The 19,858-nt window shown below is 54.1% G+C and overlaps 2 protein-coding genes across 3 annotated transcripts; both read left to right on the top strand.

Moving 5' to 3' along the window:
- The first annotated feature begins 104 nt into the window (after positions 1 to 104).
- Positions 105 to 10,154, top strand: FATE1 (fetal and adult testis expressed 1). The gene is made up of 7 exons (XM_033072254.1): positions 105 to 193; positions 2,689 to 2,907; positions 3,419 to 3,567; positions 4,263 to 4,351; positions 4,899 to 5,060; positions 7,341 to 7,419; positions 8,460 to 10,154. The coding sequence occupies exons 2-7, from the start codon at positions 2,712 to 2,714 to the stop codon at positions 8,589 to 8,591; spliced, it is 807 nt and encodes a 268-aa protein (XP_032928145.1). The 5' UTR covers positions 105 to 193; positions 2,689 to 2,711; the 3' UTR covers positions 8,592 to 10,154.
- A 708-nt stretch (positions 10,155 to 10,862) lies between these two features.
- On the top strand, positions 10,863 to 19,596 carry CNGA2 (cyclic nucleotide gated channel subunit alpha 2). 2 transcript variants are annotated; one of them, XM_033072252.1, is made up of 7 exons: positions 10,863 to 11,110; positions 12,527 to 12,662; positions 12,837 to 12,944; positions 13,433 to 13,603; positions 15,896 to 16,003; positions 16,383 to 16,489; positions 17,155 to 19,596. In XM_033072252.1, exons 2-7 carry the CDS (start codon positions 12,565 to 12,567, stop codon positions 18,576 to 18,578), a joined length of 2,016 nt encoding a protein of 671 aa, XP_032928143.1. In that variant the 5' UTR covers positions 10,863 to 11,110; positions 12,527 to 12,564; the 3' UTR covers positions 18,579 to 19,596. The 2 variants fall into 2 exon arrangements, with proteins under 2 accessions (XP_032928143.1, XP_032928144.1); XM_033072253.1 differs by lacking the exon at positions 10,863 to 11,110 and adding an exon at positions 11,730 to 11,786.
- The last annotated feature ends 262 nt before the right edge of the window (positions 19,597 to 19,858 follow it).

Here is a 19,858-nt window from a genome sequence, read left to right on the forward strand (position 1 = left end):
AGGGGGGCTGGGCTCATTACCGGGGGCTGGTTTCATTACCAGGGGGGCTGGGCTCATTACCGGGGGCTGGTTTCATTACCGGGGGGCCGGGCTCATTACCGGGGGGCCGGGCTGCCCCCGCCGGCACCGCCCCGTCCCGGCAGCGGGCGCGGCTGTTTACAGGTCCGACAGGTTGCGTCGGTCTGCGATAAAAGTAAGTGTCCCTCCCCTGCTCCGCAGTGTCCCCTTGTCCGTGTGCACGGCCGGGGCTCTGCGGGCCCTAGGGCAGGGCCGGGATGGCCCCACCGGGAGGGTTTGGGACCCCCCCTGTGCCTTCCCCGGCCCGGTCCCCTCCCGTGTGTCCCGCGGGGATCAGTGCCCGAAGCCGTCCCGGGACAGCGGGGTGAGGAGCCCTTCCCTGCCTGTGCCCCTCTGTGCCGGGACAGGGCTCACTGGAGCCGGGGACCGAACCCTTCCCTGCCTGTGCCCCTGTCTGCCGGGACAGGGCTGGGAACAAACCCATTGCTCCCTCCAGCTCCCCATCCCGAGAGGCGAACGGGGTGTGCTGGTCCCCTGTTTGGTTTGGCCTGGGCTGGAGGGACAGAGAGAGGGAGGTTGTGGAGTTTCCCTCCCCAGGGCAGGTTTTCCTGGCTTGCAGGATTTAAACCTACTCCGGCTTAGTGAGCCGGAAATTCCCCGTCACTGAAAATCCAAGGAGAAGTGCCAAAGCAGAGCTGAGCCTCTCCAGGCGTGCGGGGCGTGCGTGGCAAAAGCTCCAAAAAGCCCTAAAGAAAGTTAAAGGAGGAAATCCAGCCACTTAAACGTTTTTTTTTTCTTATGACTTTTGACAGCTGATTTTTTTTCCCTTTCTTAATAGCTTAGTCTCAATGCTTGCTTCTCACCCCTTCCCATTTCTGTTCCTTGGGAGCTGCAGTGGTTTCACAGGTGATTAGGAAATGAGCAGATCTGCCCTCTTCCAGATTTACTGCTATTAATAAATGCTGGTTTCCCGGAGAACAGGCTGGGAATGCAACACAGGGTGTTCTCTCCTCTGAAGCACCAAAAACGTGAAGGAGAAACCTGGTGGTGTCTCCATGGCTGTGTACCCTGCCTGGGGCTCTGCTGCAGGTTTCTCCTGTGGGACTGACACATTTTGGGAGCATCCCAGGAATAACTGTCCTGTTTCTGAGTAGGGGGTGCCTGCAAAAATCCACTTCCTTTGGGGTTTTGGGGGAAGCAGGGACCCAAGGGAGAAGGAAACCTTTGTGATTTTGGGAGGAGTTATGGTACCCAAGGGCTGGGGCTGGGCAGGGTGGTGGGGGTGCTGTGGGGCCCCCACTGTGTCCCCAGCAGTGCCTCCAGGACAGACCCAGTGCAGGGACAGGGATGCACAGTCTGCAAGGCTGGACGCAGGGAATCATCACTGCTGATGCTGGGCAAATCCCTGTGTAATTAAAAGGGTTTTAATGGCAGAGGAGGAGGGAGGAGGTGAGCACTCACTGGAAGTGCTGGTTATGGCAGGGGCAGAGCTGGTTCTGCCACCCTCCTGTACCCGGAGTCTCAAGGCTTGGCAGCTGCAGGGAACAGGTCTGTGATCCTTCCCCAGGAATTCCCTTCTGCTCCTGGGTGAAAAATCCTAAAGGTTTTCCCTGAGTGAAGTCCTAAAGGGTTTCAGGGAGCTGGGGAAGGTGGGAGGATGCAAAGTGCCCTGAGAGCAGCAGTGAGGGGGGTGGTGGGCAGCCCTGGCTACTGCTGGCCCCTCTTAGGGTGGAGATTTTTTTCCTGGAAGCAAAGAAGGACCTTTTTGGGCACAGTGAGATCAAAAGGTGCCAGAAGGGAGGGTACAGGGGTGCTGTGCATGCATGTTTGGAGTACCTGGGCAGCACTGGGATTAGGCTGGGGTCTTCCAGCCTCAGCACCTCTTGCTTGTTGGGGTTTTCTCCTCAGCTGCAGCCTTTTGGGAAAGAATAAAGAGTGTGTATGCTGGGAGCCAGGAAGGTGACTTTTGGGGCTCCTCTCCCAAAAGTGTGCATTGATTGCCCTCTGCTTGTGTGGCTTGGTGAAAGTCTTGGGACATTGTGGCCTCAGAGCACTTCTCAAAACCCTGGGACTTGGCATCTGGCAGCTGTGCTCAGGGCAAAGGCCATCCTTGGCTGGATGTGGGTCACCTGAGGAGTGCAGGATCGTGGGGGGAAAGGGGTATGGCCCTGGGGGTACTGCAGTGTGCATGTGTGTGTGGAGAAAAACTGAGCACCAAAATCTTTCCTGTGGTAACCTGGAAGCCCATCACCAAAAAGTGTGTTTTGCTTTTAGAAAACCTAGTTTTTCCTCAAATGTGTATATGAACACAAGAATGTGATCCTAGCCCTCCAGAAAACATTACTTCTGGATGGAAAAGAATTTTTTTCACTGGTACACTGAACTGTGTGCTGAGCCCTTTCCTTGCTATCAGTTGAGGCAGTGGGTGCTAAGCTCATACCTGGCTCCCAGGACACCTTGTCCTTGCCAGCTGGGCACTGTGGGACATCCTCTTCTCCTGGACAACTCCTGCAGTGTCTGTCTTTTGGGTTGTTTCTGTATTTTAGCTCTTGTAGCACGTAGTGTTGTCCCTGTGCAGGTGCAAGAGGAGCTGCCCCTGTTGTCACTTTTGGCAGTGCTGCTCCTGTTGCCACTTTGCAGCTTTCTTTCCCTCTTTGTGAACCCCCCCAGGACATCTGAGGACATCTGCAGAGATGTGGCCGCTGTGGGGACTGGACCTGAACCGCGTGCGCTGTGACCTGCTCTTCACAGAAGCCATCAACCAAAGGATGCAGGTTCCCAACAGGCTGAAGGTGGCAGAGAGCTGCAGCCCTGGGGACAGGAGGACAGGGACAGAGGATGTCCCTGCATCATTTCGGATGCACATCCCTGATAGGATTTCTCTGGCAGGTGGAGCCCTGGGTTGTCTTTTGGGGTGGCTGGAGGTCATCCCAGGGAGCAGGACCCCTTTATAAACCCCCCTCTCATTTGCTTTGCTAGAGGAGAGGATGGGGGCAGATAGTGCAGACACTTTTCTTCGGGAATGTAGGGCAGGATGGTGGATGGCTTGGGAAGAGGTGGGCAAAGGTCACCAGCAGCAGTCTGGAGGGGTCTTAATTTCAATAGGAGGGGAGCAAAATGTGGAGCCAAAATCTCCCTCCATGTCTCTTGCAGTTCCTCTTGGCCTTTGGTGGGGCCCTGCTTTGGGATGCAGGACATTTCGCCCTGTCTGTGATTAACAGCTCTGAAACCTTGCTGTCCTGAAGCAGTGGCTCTGCCTCCCTGGGCTGTCCAAAAAACCCAGGCATAGTGTTTGTCCATCTGGCACTAAACAAGGCTTTACTCTCATGTGGGTGCATCTCTCTTCCCTCTCCTGAGGCCACTCAGGTTGCCTTAATTCTTCCCTCTCTCCTTTCCGTAGAGATCTCAGACACCAGTTTGAGGCCAGTCCTGCTGACCCAGCCAAGGAAGGTCCCCTCTGTGGTGGTGCACATGTCCCCAGACCCCTCTGGGGACCTCCCTTTCCTGCCCTCGGCCAGCAGAGCCCCTGCCCAGCGCCGCAAGCGATCGGTACCGTACGGGCAGGGGGGGGTGCCTGGGTGGGGAACGGGAACAGTCCCAAATTTGGGCTTCTCCAGGTGGCTGTTACTGCTCCAAGCCAGGATTCATCTTCTAAGGAGGCCCTAGGAGTGAGGGGGTAGGGATGGAGGGGTCTCCTTCTGACCTGGAACCAGTGCACCCCTGTGTGCTGGGTCCTGGATTTTGTGAGTGGGGAGTAGGCTAAGGTAGGTGCAGTCCCACCCCTGGCTGCTGCTGCTGCTTTTTAAGTCCTTTTTCAACCTCTTTTTTTTCTTGATGAAGTATGAGATAGAACTGGTTCATCACAGCAGTGTAAAGGGGTCTAGGGTCAGAGCCAAAAGCAGATTTTAACCCTTGTGTGAGACTCTTTCAAAGAGTCATGGGCAGGCAGAGACTTGGTTTGGCTACTGGAGCTGCTGTTCTGCCTCCTCAAGTGCTTTAACCTCCCTGAAATTTGAGAGCTGATCCTGGATGGGTTAGGTTCAGGGGTTTTGATCCAACTGGAGTTCAGATCATCAGGCTTTTGCTGGGGACCCTCTGTTTGCTCTGAGCATTGTCCCCACCTGCACCAGGAGCTTGGGGCTCCTGTAGTGCTCCCCCACTGAGTGCTGATGGCCCCACAGCCCACGCAGGGCACCAGGCTGGGCTCAGCTCTGTGCTAACCTGCTTGTGTTTGATTCCCACAGGGCCATCACAGCAGCAGGTCACGGAGGGACAGGACCCCCAGTGACTGTGCCCAGCTGGCCTTGCACAGCCCAGGACAGCAGCATGAGGGGTGAGCAGGGGCCCAGAGTCACCCAGGGCGGGTGGGGAGCAGCATCTCCTCTCACTGGGCTGTTTTGAAGCTCTCTGCTGTTGGTGTCCTGAGAGGGGCATGGGGGGTCCAAATCACAGCAATGCAGTGCCTGGCAAGTCCTGCTCATCCATGAGAGGGACACAGCCTTTGGTGCCAGAGATGTTTGTGTTTGGAAGCAGCTGTGTTGTTCCCCAGGCCTCTGCTCCAGAGTCTCTGCAGTGGGGAAGCTGTCTCTGAGCTAATCCTGGAGCAGGGACTGCTGTCCCACTTAAGTCACACTAAAGTCCAGGGCTGTCCTGGGTGGCAGGAGAGCAGCATGGCACACAGCCATGGTTGGTTTTAGAGGAATCAGGTGGCTGTCTCTGAGTCTGGGGTGGCTGGAGTGGGTTCTCCCAGCTGATGCCATCTGAGGCATTGCCCAGAGATGTGTGGAGCTGTTGAAGGGATGAAGAGCAGTGCCTAATGCCAGGCTGGGCCCTGTTGTGTGAGACCAGGGGGTAACAGGCGTGATTCTGTGTGCACCCAGGCTGGACTCGTGTCCCCTGCCTGCTCCCAGTGCCCCACTCCCCCTCCTCACCGAGGCAGGCAGGATCTACTCCATGCAGAACATCTTCCAGACCATGTACCTCCTGGGCCAGGTGCTCTTCCACCGTGTCCAGGACTCTCTGCGAGACCCAGCACAGTCCAGGTGACTTTGGCTTGTCCTGAGCCAGCTCTCTGTCACTCTGCCAGCCCTGGCCTGTGCCTTGCTGAGGCATGAGCTCTGTAAGCTGTGGGCTGCAGGGTGGTCCTGCATGGCTGCCTTGGACTTTCTTTCTCAGCTGTCCTGTGTGCCAGCTCTGGGTGCCAGGCCTTGGTGCACCTCACTAACCCAGCCTGGTTTGATTCTGCTGCTCAGCTTAACCAGTCCCCTGGGCACCCTGAGTGACCCAGTGCTGCTGTGGCATTGCTGGGGGTTTGCTGCTAATTTTTCTGTATGCTTTCTAACTTCTTGGAGAGGAATGTGTGAAGGGAATCAAAATCCAGAGCAGCTGGCCTGACCCAGGTGCTGTCCCTGACTCAGCCTCTCCTGCAGGCTCCCAGCACCTCTGGCTGTCTCTTGGTCACTCAGTTAAGCCTTTCCATGAGCTGGCTGCACTCATTCCCCAGCCAAAGCCCCTGGCCAGGCTGTGGTGTCCCTCTGTGCTCCTTGGAGCAGGTGTGCAGTGCCTCAATCCCTCCAGATGTGCTGGAGGAATCATCTCCACCACCCTTATCTGTGCCACTGCAGTAAATTCTCTTTGTTCAAAGAAGCCTTGCAGCCTTAAGGTGTCCCCACTGCTCTAAGGCTGCTGTGCACCTGGAGGAACATCTAAATACTTCTCATTCTCCTTGAGCAAAGCCTCCAGGCAGAAAGGGAGGAGAACCAGCATCCATCATCACATCCATCATCGGTGGCACATCCTGCCTTCCCTCCCCAGCTGGCTGCTGCTTGCTGATGATCCAAAGTGATGTCTCTGCTCTTAAAAACTGTGGGCTGAGGCTGTATTCAGACATCATTTTAATGTCTTAATGACCAAGAGATCTGGTTAGTGGCTACAGAAGACCTTGTCCCTCCTCCCTCCAGCAGTGGAGGACATTCAGGCCATGGTAGCCTGCAGAGCTGCTGTAATGCAGTGGGATAACTCTGGGGCTTCTCCCCAGGCCTTGATCTCCCTTTGAAACCAGCCACCCTCAAACACCTTTTCTTGGTATTTTACATGCCTTTAGATGCAGACATCCCTTCAATATGACAGCTTTGTACTCCTGTGCAGCAATAAAATAAACAAAACGCCTGTGCTGACTTGTTTGTCCTGAGATTTTAGTCAAGTCTGGTCGCAGACAGAGACTGGAATACCTGGCTGACCTCTTGAAGGGTGTGAGTCACCAGAAGGCAATTTCTAGTCTCTGCTTTAAAGGGTGTTCATCTGTATCAACTGGAATTTTGAGTCAAAAGCTGCAGGATGTGTCCTTTTTTCATGGTTATCTGCTGGGGGAAATTGCGTTTTCTTTCTGTTGTGTCATTTTACACTGCAGCTACATTTTATGGAGGCATTATCTCACAAATGGAGCTTCAGAAGGGGATTCAGTGAATCTCCACATGCTCTTCTGGCTTGTCTTCAGCGAGATCAGCATCGTGTTACAAACAGGGATAATCACCCTCTCCTCCCCAGGGTGTCCCAGGAGTGGGGTTAGGTGCTTGTTAACCCCTGTGGGATCAGTGAGTGCCTGTGTGAGTTATTGCTGTGCACAGGGTTGGTTATAGAATAGCTGATTTTGGGCTAGCCTGTGATGACAGGAATTTTTCTCACTGTGGATGTACTTTATTTTGTGACTCAGTGGTGTGGACCCTGCAGTGGTCTGTGCTGCCTCTGCCAGTGCAGCAGCTCATTCCAGTGGGGCCCCTGTGTTTCCAGGGAGAGAAGAAGGTGGTGAATGTTTGGGTTGCTAGTTTATGTTTCAAATTGCAGGTAAAATTTGCTACAAGAGCAAAAAGTGATAGTTCCCTCCAGCTGATGGCAGCTTCCTCACCTGCTGGTGTAACTGGGCTCACCCCTCCATTTCAGCATTGGTCCTGTGCTACCTGTTTACCTGGCTGGCTCTAAAGATGTTTTATCCAGCCCTCAGTGAATTCAGAGGCTACAGAGAATGGGTGTTTAGTAGATGTGTTTTCTCTCTGCTGCACCTCTAAAGAAATGCAAGCATGTGTTTGTTTCCTGTTACCTGTCTTGGCATGTGCTGTCTGTCCTGACCCCTCTGGGTGTGTGCTGGAGGGGTGCCAGTGGTTAAGAAGAGATGAGTGGGTGCTGTGCAGGAGCTGTTTGCTTTCTCCTGGTGCAGCACACTCCCTGCATGGCTCAGCTCCCCGTGGCAGTGCTGCATTTGTGGGGAGTCAGCTGCCCCCCACAAGCAGTGCTTGTCCACCTGCATCTCTGCTTTCCTTTCCCAGCTCCCCGGAGCCCATCCCAGCTGCAGAGAGCGCCTTGGAGGAGGCTGGGGTGACAGAGGTGGCAGTGATGAGAAGGCAGGTGAGATGGGGGTGAAGGGCTGCAAGTGTTTTCTGGGGAAGCCACAGGGGGTGGGTGAGGAAGCTCCAGGGGGAAGTTGCTCAGTCCTGGTGCTGTCAGACTGGTCCCACCCTACAGAGAGGCAGGAGAGGATTTACATTTGTGTTAATCCATTGAGCTCCTACCTCAAGGGGATGAAGGGCTGCAGGACACAGCCAGACCCTTCTGGTGGCAGTGGGAGGGGCTCAGATGCTCTCTGATGGGAAGAATCTTTCCCTGCTGCAGACCTAGGGTGCAGCTGCCACTCCTCCCTCACAAAGGTAGCTGCTGCTTCGGAAAAGGAGGGCCTGAAGGAGGCAGCAGCTCCCATCTTTCCATTTCCATCCCTTGCTGTCCCACGCTGCTGGGTGCTGACATGGAACAGTGGTGGAGTTTTGCACCACTTGATGAGTGGTTTGTCTGGAGTCTTTTCTGTCTTCACTCAGAGCCAGGGTTAAAAAACACACAAAGGAAACAGATTTTCTTGTGTTCAGGCTTGGTTGTTTATTAAATCTTATCTGAAGCACAGAAAGTTCAGCAACACTTCAGCCACCAGCTAAAGGGAAGCAAAATGGAGCTGAACTTAGCTAGTTACAAAGTCTCTTAAAGCTAAACAGTCCAATAGAGAAATAATATTTATATTACTTATACTTTTAACCCAATAACCAAACTCCTGTGACCCTCAGTGCAGCACTAACTGACCAACCAGAAACTGCTGCCTGAAACCATGAAGAAGGAAGATGAGCACAGAAAGAGACACCACCCAAATTCCTCCATCTTGTCCCATACCCATTACTGTATTATAAAAACCTCAAATTTAAAACCCTTCACCATGTGAAAACACACACTTCTATTTAACTGCGCACCTGTGATTTTAACTCCATCACTCAAATTTGGAGCCTTCTCCAAGGGCTCAGGTCCAAAGCAGTGTTCTGCAGGGGTCAGAGCCAGAAAGCACAGAAAGCTCCAAACCCCAGGTTTGTGGGATCCAACACTGACAGTGCCCCCTGCTTCCCTTGCAGCTGGCGAGGATCTCGGGGCGGCTGCGTGTGCTGGAGGAGCAGTGCCATGCCTGGAGGCAGAAGGAGGCCCTGCTGTACTCTGTGATGATCTCTGCTTGCCTCATCAACACCTGGCTCTGGCTTAGAAGATGACAGCTCGTGCCCAAGCTCCCCTGCTCACCTGGCAGAATGGGTGAGGGCAGGGAGTGGAGCATTTCTCGTGTACTTGCCAGCAGTGAAACTCTTTTTTTCTTGACTAGGACTGCTTTTGGCACTGTGGGCCCTCAAGAGTCCGTGTCCTTCATGCCTTGATGACGGTGAAGGTGTGAGAAGCTGCTGTGAAGAGCTGAGGTCTCCCAAGGACCTGGTGGCTGACACAGAAGGTGTCTGTTCTGTGCAGTTGCCCTCAGGCTGCCAGAGGAGATGCAAACCTGAAGTGTTGGTGTTTGTGGACCTGGGGTCCTGTTCCAGTCACAACTCAGTCCCCTGGCCACATCCCACCTTGGACATCTCAACTCTGACCCCATGAAAGTTCTCGGCTGACTGCTGTGGTCAATCCTCATCTTCTATAGAGTGACTGAGTGTTTCTGAACTTCTGCTGGGTTTTCTTTCCTTGTGCAGCTGCTGTTTGGTGGGGGTGGCACTGCCAGGTCTCCTGTGCCACAGAAATGGAGCTGGAGGGGCCAGGAGCTCCCATCCCTGCAGCCACAGCAGGTTTGTGCAGGTCCAAAGTGACTGTCAGAGCCTTGCTGACATCCAGGGGTTGGGTTCTTTCCCAGAGAGATTTACATGGGAAACCTCCCCATGGTGACTCTGTGGCTTACAAAACCTCACACCAACAGCAATAGCACCAAACAGGTCAGGGAAAATAGGTATTTGTGGCACAGGGGAGTGGAGGAGTGTCTCTCCCAGGTCTTGCTGCCAAGCTGCAACTTCAATGATGGTGCAAGAACATGGGTGAGGGAAATTCCTGACCCAGATGCTTTTTAACTATAAACAAGCTCAGTTCAACAGCTTTTCTGTTGGTTTCCTTCTCTAGAGTTTAGTAGCACTTGATTCTGAGGTGACTTTGAGATGTTTTTGATGGTTCATCCAGCACATCTGCTGGAGCTGTGCATGCAGGCCCTGGGGGCAGGTTTTGGCAAGGCTTAACAGGACCTCTCTGTGTCACCTATACCTAATTATAGCTGGATCTACATGTCATCCAGATGTCCCAATAGCTTATTTACAGACAGCAGTGCTCGGGTGTTTTCTGCTTGACACCGCATCAAGCGTCCGTGACTGTAAATCTGGCAGCTGGACAGTGACTAATAAATAACTGTCCCAAAGTAATTGCAGGTCTGAACCTGTGGCTGATTGCTGAGCTGAGCAGAGCACTGGGATTTATTGCAGGTGAGAGCCAGGGGGGTGTGCTGGGCTCGCTGTGCAGGGGGGTGTGCAGGTGGGTGGCTCCTGTGGCTGGGAGGAAGCTTGTGTTTGGGGTTTATTTTAAGCTGTATTTTAGGGTGAGAAGGGATGAATTTGGGAGGGCACACCACCTTCAAAGTGTGGCTTGAAGGTGTTTGGAGGAGAGGTGGTCAAACTGGACATGTTCTCATGGGCTAGTTACTGGCAGGTTGTGGAAGAGATGACTTCTGTGTAAGGCATAAATTCTGGTGTAAATCTGGAAACACTGACCACAAAATGCATATTTTAATAAACTCTGTGTGTTCTGGACATGTTTCTTTTCTGTGGAGTCTGATCCTGGTGTCCCAGTAAGAGGGAACAGGTAAGGTTTATTCCCTTGGCAGCAGGACTGTGACCTGCTCGTGGGTGTCTCAGCCCCAGCTGCCCTGACTGAGGGGGAATCTTGAGGAGAAAAGCTTCTGGTTAATGTTGTTCCTGTTGGAGTCTGATGCTTTTATTTCTTTTTTTCTCTTCCTTGCCTCCTCCTCCTGGCTGATTGTCCCAAGGCAGCACACATGGCAGGGCTGGGTGTCCCCAAGGGCCACTGCCACAACGACTTGCACAGCAAATAAAGTGTTTTGTGCATGATGGTGCTCGGGGGAGCAGCTCCTGGAGTCCCCATGTTCCTTTTGGAGGCAGCTGCAGGCAGGGAGCACAAAGAGAGTTGGAAGGGGGACACGTTGCTGCCAGTGCTCCTGGTGAGCTGTCACCTGGAGTCTGTGATGTGGGGACAAGAGCAGGGTGGCATCCTGTGCTGCTGGGTGCTCACCCAGGAGCCACAGCCCCAGCCAAATGAGAAATTCTGTGTCTTCCTTTGGACTCCCTGCTGCCTGGGTGCTCAGTGAGATCAGAACAAGGGAAATTTGAGGCTTTGAAGGGGAAAGTAAAAGGTAAACCTTTGATAGCAAAGATGAAAGGGACTCCTGGTGCTTTCAGATCAGCCCTGCACAAGGGGCAGGACTCCATGTGCCCGTCAGGACGGATCCAGCCTCAGCCACTGCAAATGGCTTCACCCTGGAGGGCGAGGATAAAAACTGACCTCTTCCTCACTGCCTTGGGCATGCAGATGTTTTGCTAACTGGGTATTAGAATGACTTCCTGAGCAAAATAAGAGAGCAGAAATTGGTCAAATGTGCATTTCATGATCACCTTCACACTTTGCAGCTCTCTCTGATGGGACTCCAGAGCAGCACTTTTGGTCCCCTGCTCTGCCAGCAGAAGAAGAGGTAAGTGGATGTGAGGGTGTTAAAATGTGTCTCCTTTTCCCAGTTTTCCATCCTGGCAGTAGCTGTGGCACAGCCTCTGAAGCAGGGGAATAATCACATCTTTGCATTTCCCTAGGGCAGGGGCTGGGAGGGCGGTGGGAGCAGAACCCTGGTGCAATCCAGGTGCATCCCCTGGTGTGGCAGGACCTGAGCCCGTCTCGGAGTGCTGGCTGTGCACAGGGGGACTCAGGGACACAGAGCTGCTCAGGATGGCTGTGATCTGCAGCTGGGCACTGTCCTGGCGTTCCTGGGGTCCCTCCAGCCCCGAGGAGGTGACGGGTGGGGGAGAAGGGAACACGTGCGTAGGGAAATGGAGCATCCCCAGCAGCACATTCCCCTCCTCCCCTCTCATCCCCAGGCACAAGGCTGGCTGCTGTCAGAGCCGGCTCCCCTGGAGGAGCTGCTCAGGGCATGGAGGATGCTCAGGGGATGAGCAGGGCGGTGACAGACACAGCGGTGTGTGCGCTGTCCCCGCTGCCACCGCCGGGCACCTCTGCTTGCTCTGCCCTGGCTTCGTGCTCTAAAAGCTGCGCAGGCAGCCCGGGGAGCTCCCGGGGCAGGGATGCTGCCCAGCCAGCCCTGCCAGCCCGCCCGAGGCAGCAGCACAGCGCTCCAGCCTGCGGGGGACGCCGGGCTCGTAAGTGCGCGCTGGTGGCTGCTCGGGGGTGGCAGCGCTGGACGGGGAGCTGTGGAAGGGTGGGACAGGCAGGGCAAGGCAGGAGAGGGGGAAGGAGGAGAGGGAGGGGTGGGCAAGGAAAGGAAAGGCAGGGGAGGGGTGGGGAGGCAAGGCAGGCGCAGAAAAGGAAAGGTAAGGGAGGGTAGAAAAGACAAGGGAAGGTAGAAAAGGCAAGGTAAGAGAAAGCAGTAAAGAAAAGGCAAGGCAAGGCACAGAAAGCCCAGGCAAGGCAACCCAAAGCAAAGGAGGAGGAGGCAGACAAGGCAAGGGAGGGGAAAGCAAGCAAGGTAAAGGTGGGCTTGGACTGGGAAAGGCAAGGCAAGGGAGGGCAGAGAAAGGCAGGGAAAAGGAGGAGAACACAAGGCAAGGAATGGGAAGGGGAGGGACAGGCAAGGCCAGGGAACAGAAGGCAAGGAGAGTAGGAAAGGCAAAAGAGAGGTAGGCAAAACCAGGGAAGAGAAGGAAAAAGGTGTTCTGCTGAACACAGGAGTCTGAATGATGAGAAGAGCATCTTTCATGGCCCCAGGCAGCTGTGGGATCTCTGGGAGAGAACAAAACGCCCTGCAGGGCTCCTCATGGAGCCATGGGAATCATGGTGTGGGTCCATGCCTGGTATTTGACCCTGTCTTCCCACGCTGTGCTGGATTTCTGTGTCCAAACCGTGTGATGTGTCCTGCATGTGTTTTCTGTGCTTTTTGCAGGTTCCTGGGTGTGTGCCCGTGGTCTCCTCACACAGAGGATGCCAGTGGAGAGCAATGGTCTGCAGAGCTCCCCAGCCAACCACCAGCCCTGCCCAGCCCAGCCCGGGGGGGACACGGAGGGGACAGGGCTCAGCAGGTCAGGCTGCTCCTGCTCTGGCTGAGGGGGCTGTGGGGGCCAGGGGAGGGAAAGGCCTGGCATGGGCAGGGCTGGGATCCCCAATCTCTGCTGCCAGCTTCCTGCAGTGTGCCTGGCTGTGGCAGTGCCATGGTGGCACAGTGTGGATGTGATCCCCCTTTTTCCCCACTGCAGGACCTGCTTGAGCCAGGATGACCCCAGCTCAGAGCTGCAGAGAGGAGCCAGCCTGCATGAGGAGCAGAGGGCTGACCGTGCTTTCCGAGGCCAGGGAGCCTTGGCCAGGTAGCTGTGTGTGCCACTGCCGTGGGGTGAGCCTTCTGTGCCTGGCCTGGACACTGGGGCCTTCTGTGGGGCCAGGATCCCCTTCTGCTGTGTGGAATTCATGGCATGCAGGGATGAGTGTCTGTGAGTGCTGCTCTTTGTGCCCCAGTGACCATGGAGAGGGTTTTGGTAGGGGATGGCTTCACCCCCACTGGGCTCCTTTCCCTGCAGGCAGCCTCCCTCTGCCTCCCTCACCCACAGATTCCTCATATTCCCGTGGGAATGACAGCAGGGCTATGTAGAAGTTGTGGAACTCTATCAGGGTGCTCTCTACTGCTTGTATAGTTTTGGTCCCACATCATTGCTGCAAGGGGTAAAAAAGAAATTCCAGTGCTTGAGAGGGAGCTGTGAGAGTTTTCTCCTCAGCTGTAGCTCCCTTGATGGCTCTGAAGCTTTTGCTTTGCTCTTGCTCTGTTAACAACTCCTGGCTCTGCCTCTCCCCTGCCCAGGATAGTCCGGCTGGTGCTGGTGCTCAGGGACTGGGCCAACAAGAGCCTGCATGAGGAGCAGCAGAGGCCAGACCCCTTCCTGGAGCGTTTCCAGGGCCCTGAGCTCCTGACTGTGGCTGCAGGCGCTGATGATGACCTGGAGGATGAGGAGACTGAGAAGTTAAAGAAAAAGTAGGATCCTTTTCCTGTGGTGCCATCTGTCCTTGGCTGGGGATCAGCTGTGTGTGGATGGGATGGGGATGGGGATGGGAAAGAAGGAGGTGGGATGGAGTGGTGGGAAGGGTCCCTGCTGCCCTCTCCAGCTCCTGCTGTGGCAGCCAGCCTGGCTCTGCTGGGCTGTTCTGCTGACACACAGGACCTGGTGGTCTGTCCCTGTGGATAAAACCTGGCCTGTCCCTCAGCCACGGGGTCTTCTCTCTCCTGGTCCATGCCCTGGTGGAAAACACATCAGACCTGCCCAGGTTCCTACCAGTGCCACACTAGGGCTGTTTTTGGAGCCAGCCCTGGGTCTGTTATAAGATGCAACTGCAGCTTGTGCATATGAGGGGCTGGACACAAGCCTAGGGATGCAGGACTCCACCCAGCAACCACTGCATCCCAGCCAGGAGCCACAGACCTGTGGGCTGCCAGTCTCATTCATCATCTGCAGGATGAAGGGAGTGTTTGCTGCCTGTGCCCCCACAAAGAGCAGCTTTCTGAAAAGGCTCTTTCAAATCCAGCCCTTTCATCTCCTCAGCTCACACTCCTGGTGAGAAGCAATAACCTGGCTTTTCTTCTGCTGGCTAATTAGAGGGCAAAGCTCACAGACTACTCTGGACCCTACCATTATACATGGTAATTAAAACACCAAGAAATAATTGTTTTCTGTAGGAGAAAAATAATCTGAGCCTTGTATCTGGGTCTTTAGTAGTGAGGAAGAAAATACTGTTCTGCCCTGTGGGGTTAAGGAGAGCTTTTTGATGACCAGAAGGAGCTGAAGTGCTCTGTGGAAGGGCTGCTCAGTGCCAGTGGACTCTGGGGATGCAGTGGGAGCTTCTGGGGCTTTCTAGGTCCTCAGCTCCAGGGTAAGAAGAGCCCCAAGTCTGGTAATTCCACATGTGAGCTGCTGCTCATGGCCATGGCAGGCTCCACAGCTCCAGGCCTGAGTGCAAAGCCTTTGGGAAGAGGCAGAATATTATTTCTCTTCCTGGCTTAACCTAGAGCCCTGTTTGTCCAGCCCTGTTTGTCCAGCCCTGGCCCTGCTGTCAGTGTAGTATCAGTGATTCTGGCCACCTATCATGGCAGCACTGGTGAATTAAAGCTGAAATTACCAACATCATTAACAGCATTGCTGAGGTTATTAGTGGTTGTGGGTGCTACAACTCTCTGGGCTGCTGCAGGTGAGTCAGAGCTTCCCCTGTGGCAGTGCTGTATGTCCTAGGGAGCAGAGTCTCTTTCTCAAAAAACAAATGCTCAACTTGCACTTTCTGGTTAAAAATAAGCCCTTTTAATGGGGAGGCTGGACCACCACTGGTCTGTGAGTGCACAGAGGGTGAACATGAGGGACTGGGGCTGGCTTTGCGCTGAGTGCCAGTCCCCACACTCCAGGCACTGCCTGCTCCAGGGAAAGGAGATTTCCAGGCAGGGGTTCTGCCTTTGAAGCTGCCAGAAGTAATGGGGTGGGCATGGGGAATCTGTTGGCAAGTGAGTTGTTTATTTTCCTATCACTGGAGGGAGTTTTGCATGTTTAAAAGCTGGGAGGGAGGGAGGGAATGAGGGAGAGGGTGTTTTGCCCCACCAGGCTGCAGCAGCTATAAGCCTATCAGCCCAGCCACAGAGTTTCTCTTCCCCAGCTTCTCCAGTGAATCTGGCAACTGGAGCACACACTTCTTATCTCAGAGTCCCAAGACGAGCAGGATCAAACACTTGGGAGCAGTTCAAAGGCTGGAGCTGGGGCTGTGCAGACTGCAGGAGGCACAGGAGGAGCCCTGCCATGCCAGCTGCCCCCAGGGCCACTGCTCTGGGGCTTGGGCAGCCCCTCCTGCTGCTGCCACTGATCTGGAGCACTCTTTCCTTCCTGCTCCAATTAATCTTCTCTTCAGATCTGCCTGGCACCAGTCCCTACCTCACCTGGGAGATGCAATGTCGAGTCACCTCGTGAGAACTTTTCTGTTCACCTTCTTCCATACATCTGTTCCTGGCTCTGCCACTGGGGTGCTGTGTCATGTGGGCCACCTGCTTTGCCTTACCATCCCACAGTTTCCTCTTCTGCTGCATTCTCAGCTGTGTTTTAGGGATAAAGGAACTCAGACAGTGCTGGAATTCAGCTCTGCTGGGATTAGTTTTGGTGTACAGACTGGCACCCAAGCTGCAGCTCTGTTTGAGGCTCTGTGGTGCAAGGCATGAAGGATGTGGCTCTGATTGTTCATTCCAACCCTGTTTTACACACACACTGCCAGCTCTGGCTCTTCTCTCTGCTTCCAGGAGGAAATGGCAGTTCTTTGTGGTGGACCCTGCAGGGGACTGGTATTACCACTGGCTGGCTGTGATTGCAGTTCCTGTCCTCTACAACTGGTGCTTGCTCGTAGCCAGGTGAGCTGTTGTAGGGTTCCTGCCTCCTCTGACCCTCCTGATCACCTGGCTGCTGGGGCTCAGCCAGGATCAAACTGATGCTGATGGGGCTGGTGGGAAGGAAAGAAACCCTCCACTGACACTGAACTCACATGGTGAATTCCAGCTGTCAGCTGGAAAGGGCCATGGTTTCAGGGTCACTTGGGAGGTGGTTTCAAGGTGTTGTTTTACCTCCATCAAGGGAGGGCAGATTTTTCAGAGCAGGGAGTTTTAATTCCTGGAAGAGGAGTGCCAATGGCCAAGCTCTGTTGCAGAGTTGGGTGCCTCAGGATCAGCTGTAATAATTAGGGAAGATGTGGGGATTTGTGGTCTCACACCCTGTTTGATGACCTTCCTCCAGGGCTTGCTTCACTGACCTGCAAAAGACCTATTTTGTGCTGTGGCTGGTGTTGGATTACATCTCAGATGCTCTGTATCTCGGGGACACTGTGATCCGCCTGCACACAGGTGAGCAGGGCAGTATCCTGGCTTTCCTTTAATCCCTTAAAAGTGGAGATGAGCTGCAAGGGACAGGCCTAATCCACAGTCCCATTAGCAGGAGGGTTTTGCCTACCTTGGCGTTCACTAGTGCGAAGCAGTCTCCAGAGAATGAATCTAATTAGGAGATCTGAGAAATAGAGCAAGTTTCAATATGAAAGATTAATCATCCCAGCTTTCAACTTCACCTTTGAATAATTGTACAAAATTACCTGCATTACTATTAGTATTCGGGCATAGTTGAAGGTCTGTATCTCTGATTTTGCATCAGTTCAGCTAATGAATTATCTGCATGGAAAAATGGTAGAATTTAATGTTCTCGGAAGGCAGCACTTGGCTGTACGTTTGCTGACAGAACTGCAATAATTCATGATCTCAAGGATGGAAACCTTTGTGTTCCTTTTTCTTCGTGGCTACAGACTAAATCCCTGAGTTATATCTTAGGGTGGCTTTTGCCAGATGAAGGCCTTGAGTGATAACAAGCTGAGTAGAGCAGGAACTGGTAATATTTGGGTGACCCTGTGTATTTATGCACACATATCCATGGCATACCATAGATTATTGCTCAGGTGTCACAAAACCTGCAGAAAAGTCAAACTTAAACCGAGATAATCACACAATTTGCTTCTCTTTAGGATTCTTGGAACAGGGCCTCCTGGTTAAGGACCTGAAGAAGTTACGGGATAACTACATCCGCACGCTGCAGTTCAAGCTGGATGTTCTCTCCATCCTGCCCACAGACCTGGCCTATTTTTTGGTGGGATTGCACTGCCCTGAGCTGCGTTTCAACAGGCTGCTGCGCTTCTCCCGCATGTTCGAGTTCTTCGACAGGACCGAGACCAGAACCAGCCACCCCAACATCTTCCGCATCTGCAACTTGGTTCTTTACATCCTGGTCATCATCCACTGGAACGCCTGCATCTACTACGCCATCTCCAAGGCCATAGGCTTCGGGGAGGACAGCTGGGTCTACCCCAATGTCACAGACCCTGAGTATGGTTATCTGACTCGGGAGTACGTCTACTGCCTTTACTGGTCCACGCTGACCCTGACCACCATCGGGGAGACGCCTCCCCCTGTGCGGGATGAAGAGTACCTCTTCGTCATCTTCGATTTCCTCATCGGCGTCCTCATCTTTGCCACCATCGTGGGCAACGTGGGCTCCATGATATCCAACATGAACGCCACCAGGGCGGAGTTCCAGGCCAGGATCGACGCCGTCAAACACTACATGCAGTTCCGTAAGGTGAGCAAGGACCTGGAAACCAAAGTCATCAAGTGGTTCGACTACCTGTGGACCAACAAGAAGGCAGTAGATGAACGGGAGGTCCTCAAGAACCTCCCTGATAAGTTAAGGGCAGAGATTGCCATCAATGTTCACCTGGAGACACTGAAGAAGGTGAGGATTTTCCAGAACTGTGAGGCAGGGCTACTGGTGGAGCTGGTGCTGAAGCTTCGCCCCCAGGTGTTCAGCCCGGGGGATTACGTGTGCCGGAAAGGGGACATCGGCAAGGAGATGTACATCATCAAGGAGGGCAAGCTGGCTGTGGTGGCCGAGGATGGGATGACACAGTATGCTTTGCTCACGGCAGGGGGCTGCTTCGGTGAGATCAGCATCCTCAACATCAAAGGCAGCAAAATGGGCAACAGGCGCACAGCCAACATCCGCAGCTTGGGCTACTCTGATCTCTTCTGCCTGTCAAAGGAAGATCTCATGGAAGCAGTCACAGAGTACCCCGATGCCAAAAGGATCTTGGAGGAGCGTGGCAGGGAGATCCTAATCAAGGAAGGGCTGCTGGATGAGTCAGCTGCAGAGGAAAGCACGGAAGGGAAGAGCATGGAGGAGAGGCTGGACAGGGTGGCCCTGAACCTGGACACGCTGCACACCCGCTTTGGCCGGCTCCTGGCTGAGTACAATGACGCCCAGATGAAGCTCAAGCAGCGCATCAGTGCTCTGGAGGCCAAGATGAGGCAGGAGGAACTGGAGGATTTCTTCTCTGATAGCTCAGACAGTCTGTTTGAGGACGAGGGGAAAGCTTCACCTGGTGGGATGCAGTGAGGGGGAGCAGAGTCAGCTGGATGATGTTTGACCTTGTGTTGAGGCAGTGCTTGCTGTTTCACAAGGCAGACCCTGTGGCTGCCTTGCCAGGGCCTTTTCTCAAGTCCTGCTGCTGGCACTGCCTGGATGGCAGCCCCTGAGGTGGCTCCACATCAGGGGATTGTCCCAGCTCCTCCTCTGACCTGTCACTTTTTTCATTGCCTTTTGGGATCAGCATTTATAACTCGCTTCAGGAGTTATATCAAATCTCAGCCCTCAGTGAGTGTCTGCAAACACTACCCAGTCTGCACCCAGAAACTCTTTACCCACAAAACTCAGCCAAGAAAGCCAAACGGTGCCTCTGACACCTGCAAACAGAGAGGCTTGTCTGGGTCACTGTCACTGCCCTGGCCACCACCGTGGCTGAGGCACTGAGCTGGCAGGGCGCTGCCTCCTGCCTGCCTCTCTCTGCTGTTATTTGGTGCTGTCAGGGGGCACCTGCTGCAGGTGGTTTAGTGCCCTGAGCACTGCACCTTCCTGGGACAGCGTTCCCAAGCCTCCTGCTGTGGAAGCAGCGTGGTTCCCATTTGGGCTGTGGCTGTCTCACATGACAAGTGTGGTGCAGAGGTGCAGTGCTGGCAGTGCTGCGAGCAGGAGACAGACAGAGAGCGTCTCTCTTCTCTATCTAATGACTGCCACATGTGCCGGGAGAGATTTCACTGAAATCACATGTTTTTAAGGAACAAAGCCATGGTGGGACCCAACTGTGCCCATATTTGCTTTGCTGTGGGTAGCTCAGAGAGAGTGCAGAATACATTTATTTTCTTAGGCAGGGGGTTTTCTTGTACTCAGTGGGAGTTTTGGGGCTTTGCAGGCTGCAAAGTCCCCTGCCTTCTGGAGGAGAGATGAGTGGCAGAGCCACAGGGACACGTGTGAGGGTGGAAACGTGGCACCACTGCGAGCGCCAGCAAAACTGTGCCGGGCTGTGCTGCAGCCCTGGGGGCTCTGGGGTGTGAGCAGCGTGATGGGGAGGGGGAGAGTGCAGGAACAGCCCCCAAACCCCTGCAAGCAGCAGCACCAGTGCAAGCAGCAGTGTCACCCACGCCTCAGGGCAGGGGCTGGGACTGGAGGATGAGCCCTCATTTCTTGGTTCTGTGCCTATGAGCCCACTGCACACATGAGGTGGGCTTGGGCTGGTTTCAAAGCAGGGCAATATGTGGTGGAGAAGAGAATTCATGTTCTGGTTCAAATTGAGCCAAGAGTTTGGCTAAAATGATGGGAGGACACATGGGGAAATACCA

The sequence above is a fragment of the Catharus ustulatus genome, chromosome 14 (genome assembly GCF_009819885.2).
Source record: "Catharus ustulatus isolate bCatUst1 chromosome 14, bCatUst1.pri.v2, whole genome shotgun sequence".
Taxonomy (NCBI): domain Eukaryota; kingdom Metazoa; phylum Chordata; class Aves; order Passeriformes; family Turdidae; genus Catharus; species Catharus ustulatus.

Bases quoted from the DNA above. Each gene is read 5' to 3' on its own strand.
- FATE1 (XM_033072254.1), top strand. From the start codon at position 2,712: ATGTGGCCGCTGTGGGGACTGGACCTGAACCGCGTGCGCTGTGACCTG. The intron at 4,352-4,898 runs GTGAGCAGGGGC...GTGTGCACCCAG, and splicing joins CCAGGACAGCAGCATGAGGG to GCTGGACTCGTGTCCCCTGC. The intron at 5,061-7,340 runs GTGACTTTGGCT...TTCCTTTCCCAG, and splicing joins CGAGACCCAGCACAGTCCAG to CTCCCCGGAGCCCATCCCAG.
- CNGA2 (XM_033072252.1), top strand. From the start codon at position 12,565: ATGCCAGTGGAGAGCAATGGTCTGCAGAGCTCCCCAGCCAACCACCAG. The intron at 12,663-12,836 runs GTCAGGCTGCTC...TCCCCACTGCAG, and splicing joins GAGGGGACAGGGCTCAGCAG to GACCTGCTTGAGCCAGGATG. The intron at 13,604-15,895 runs GTAGGATCCTTT...CTCTGCTTCCAG, and splicing joins ACTGAGAAGTTAAAGAAAAA to GAGGAAATGGCAGTTCTTTG.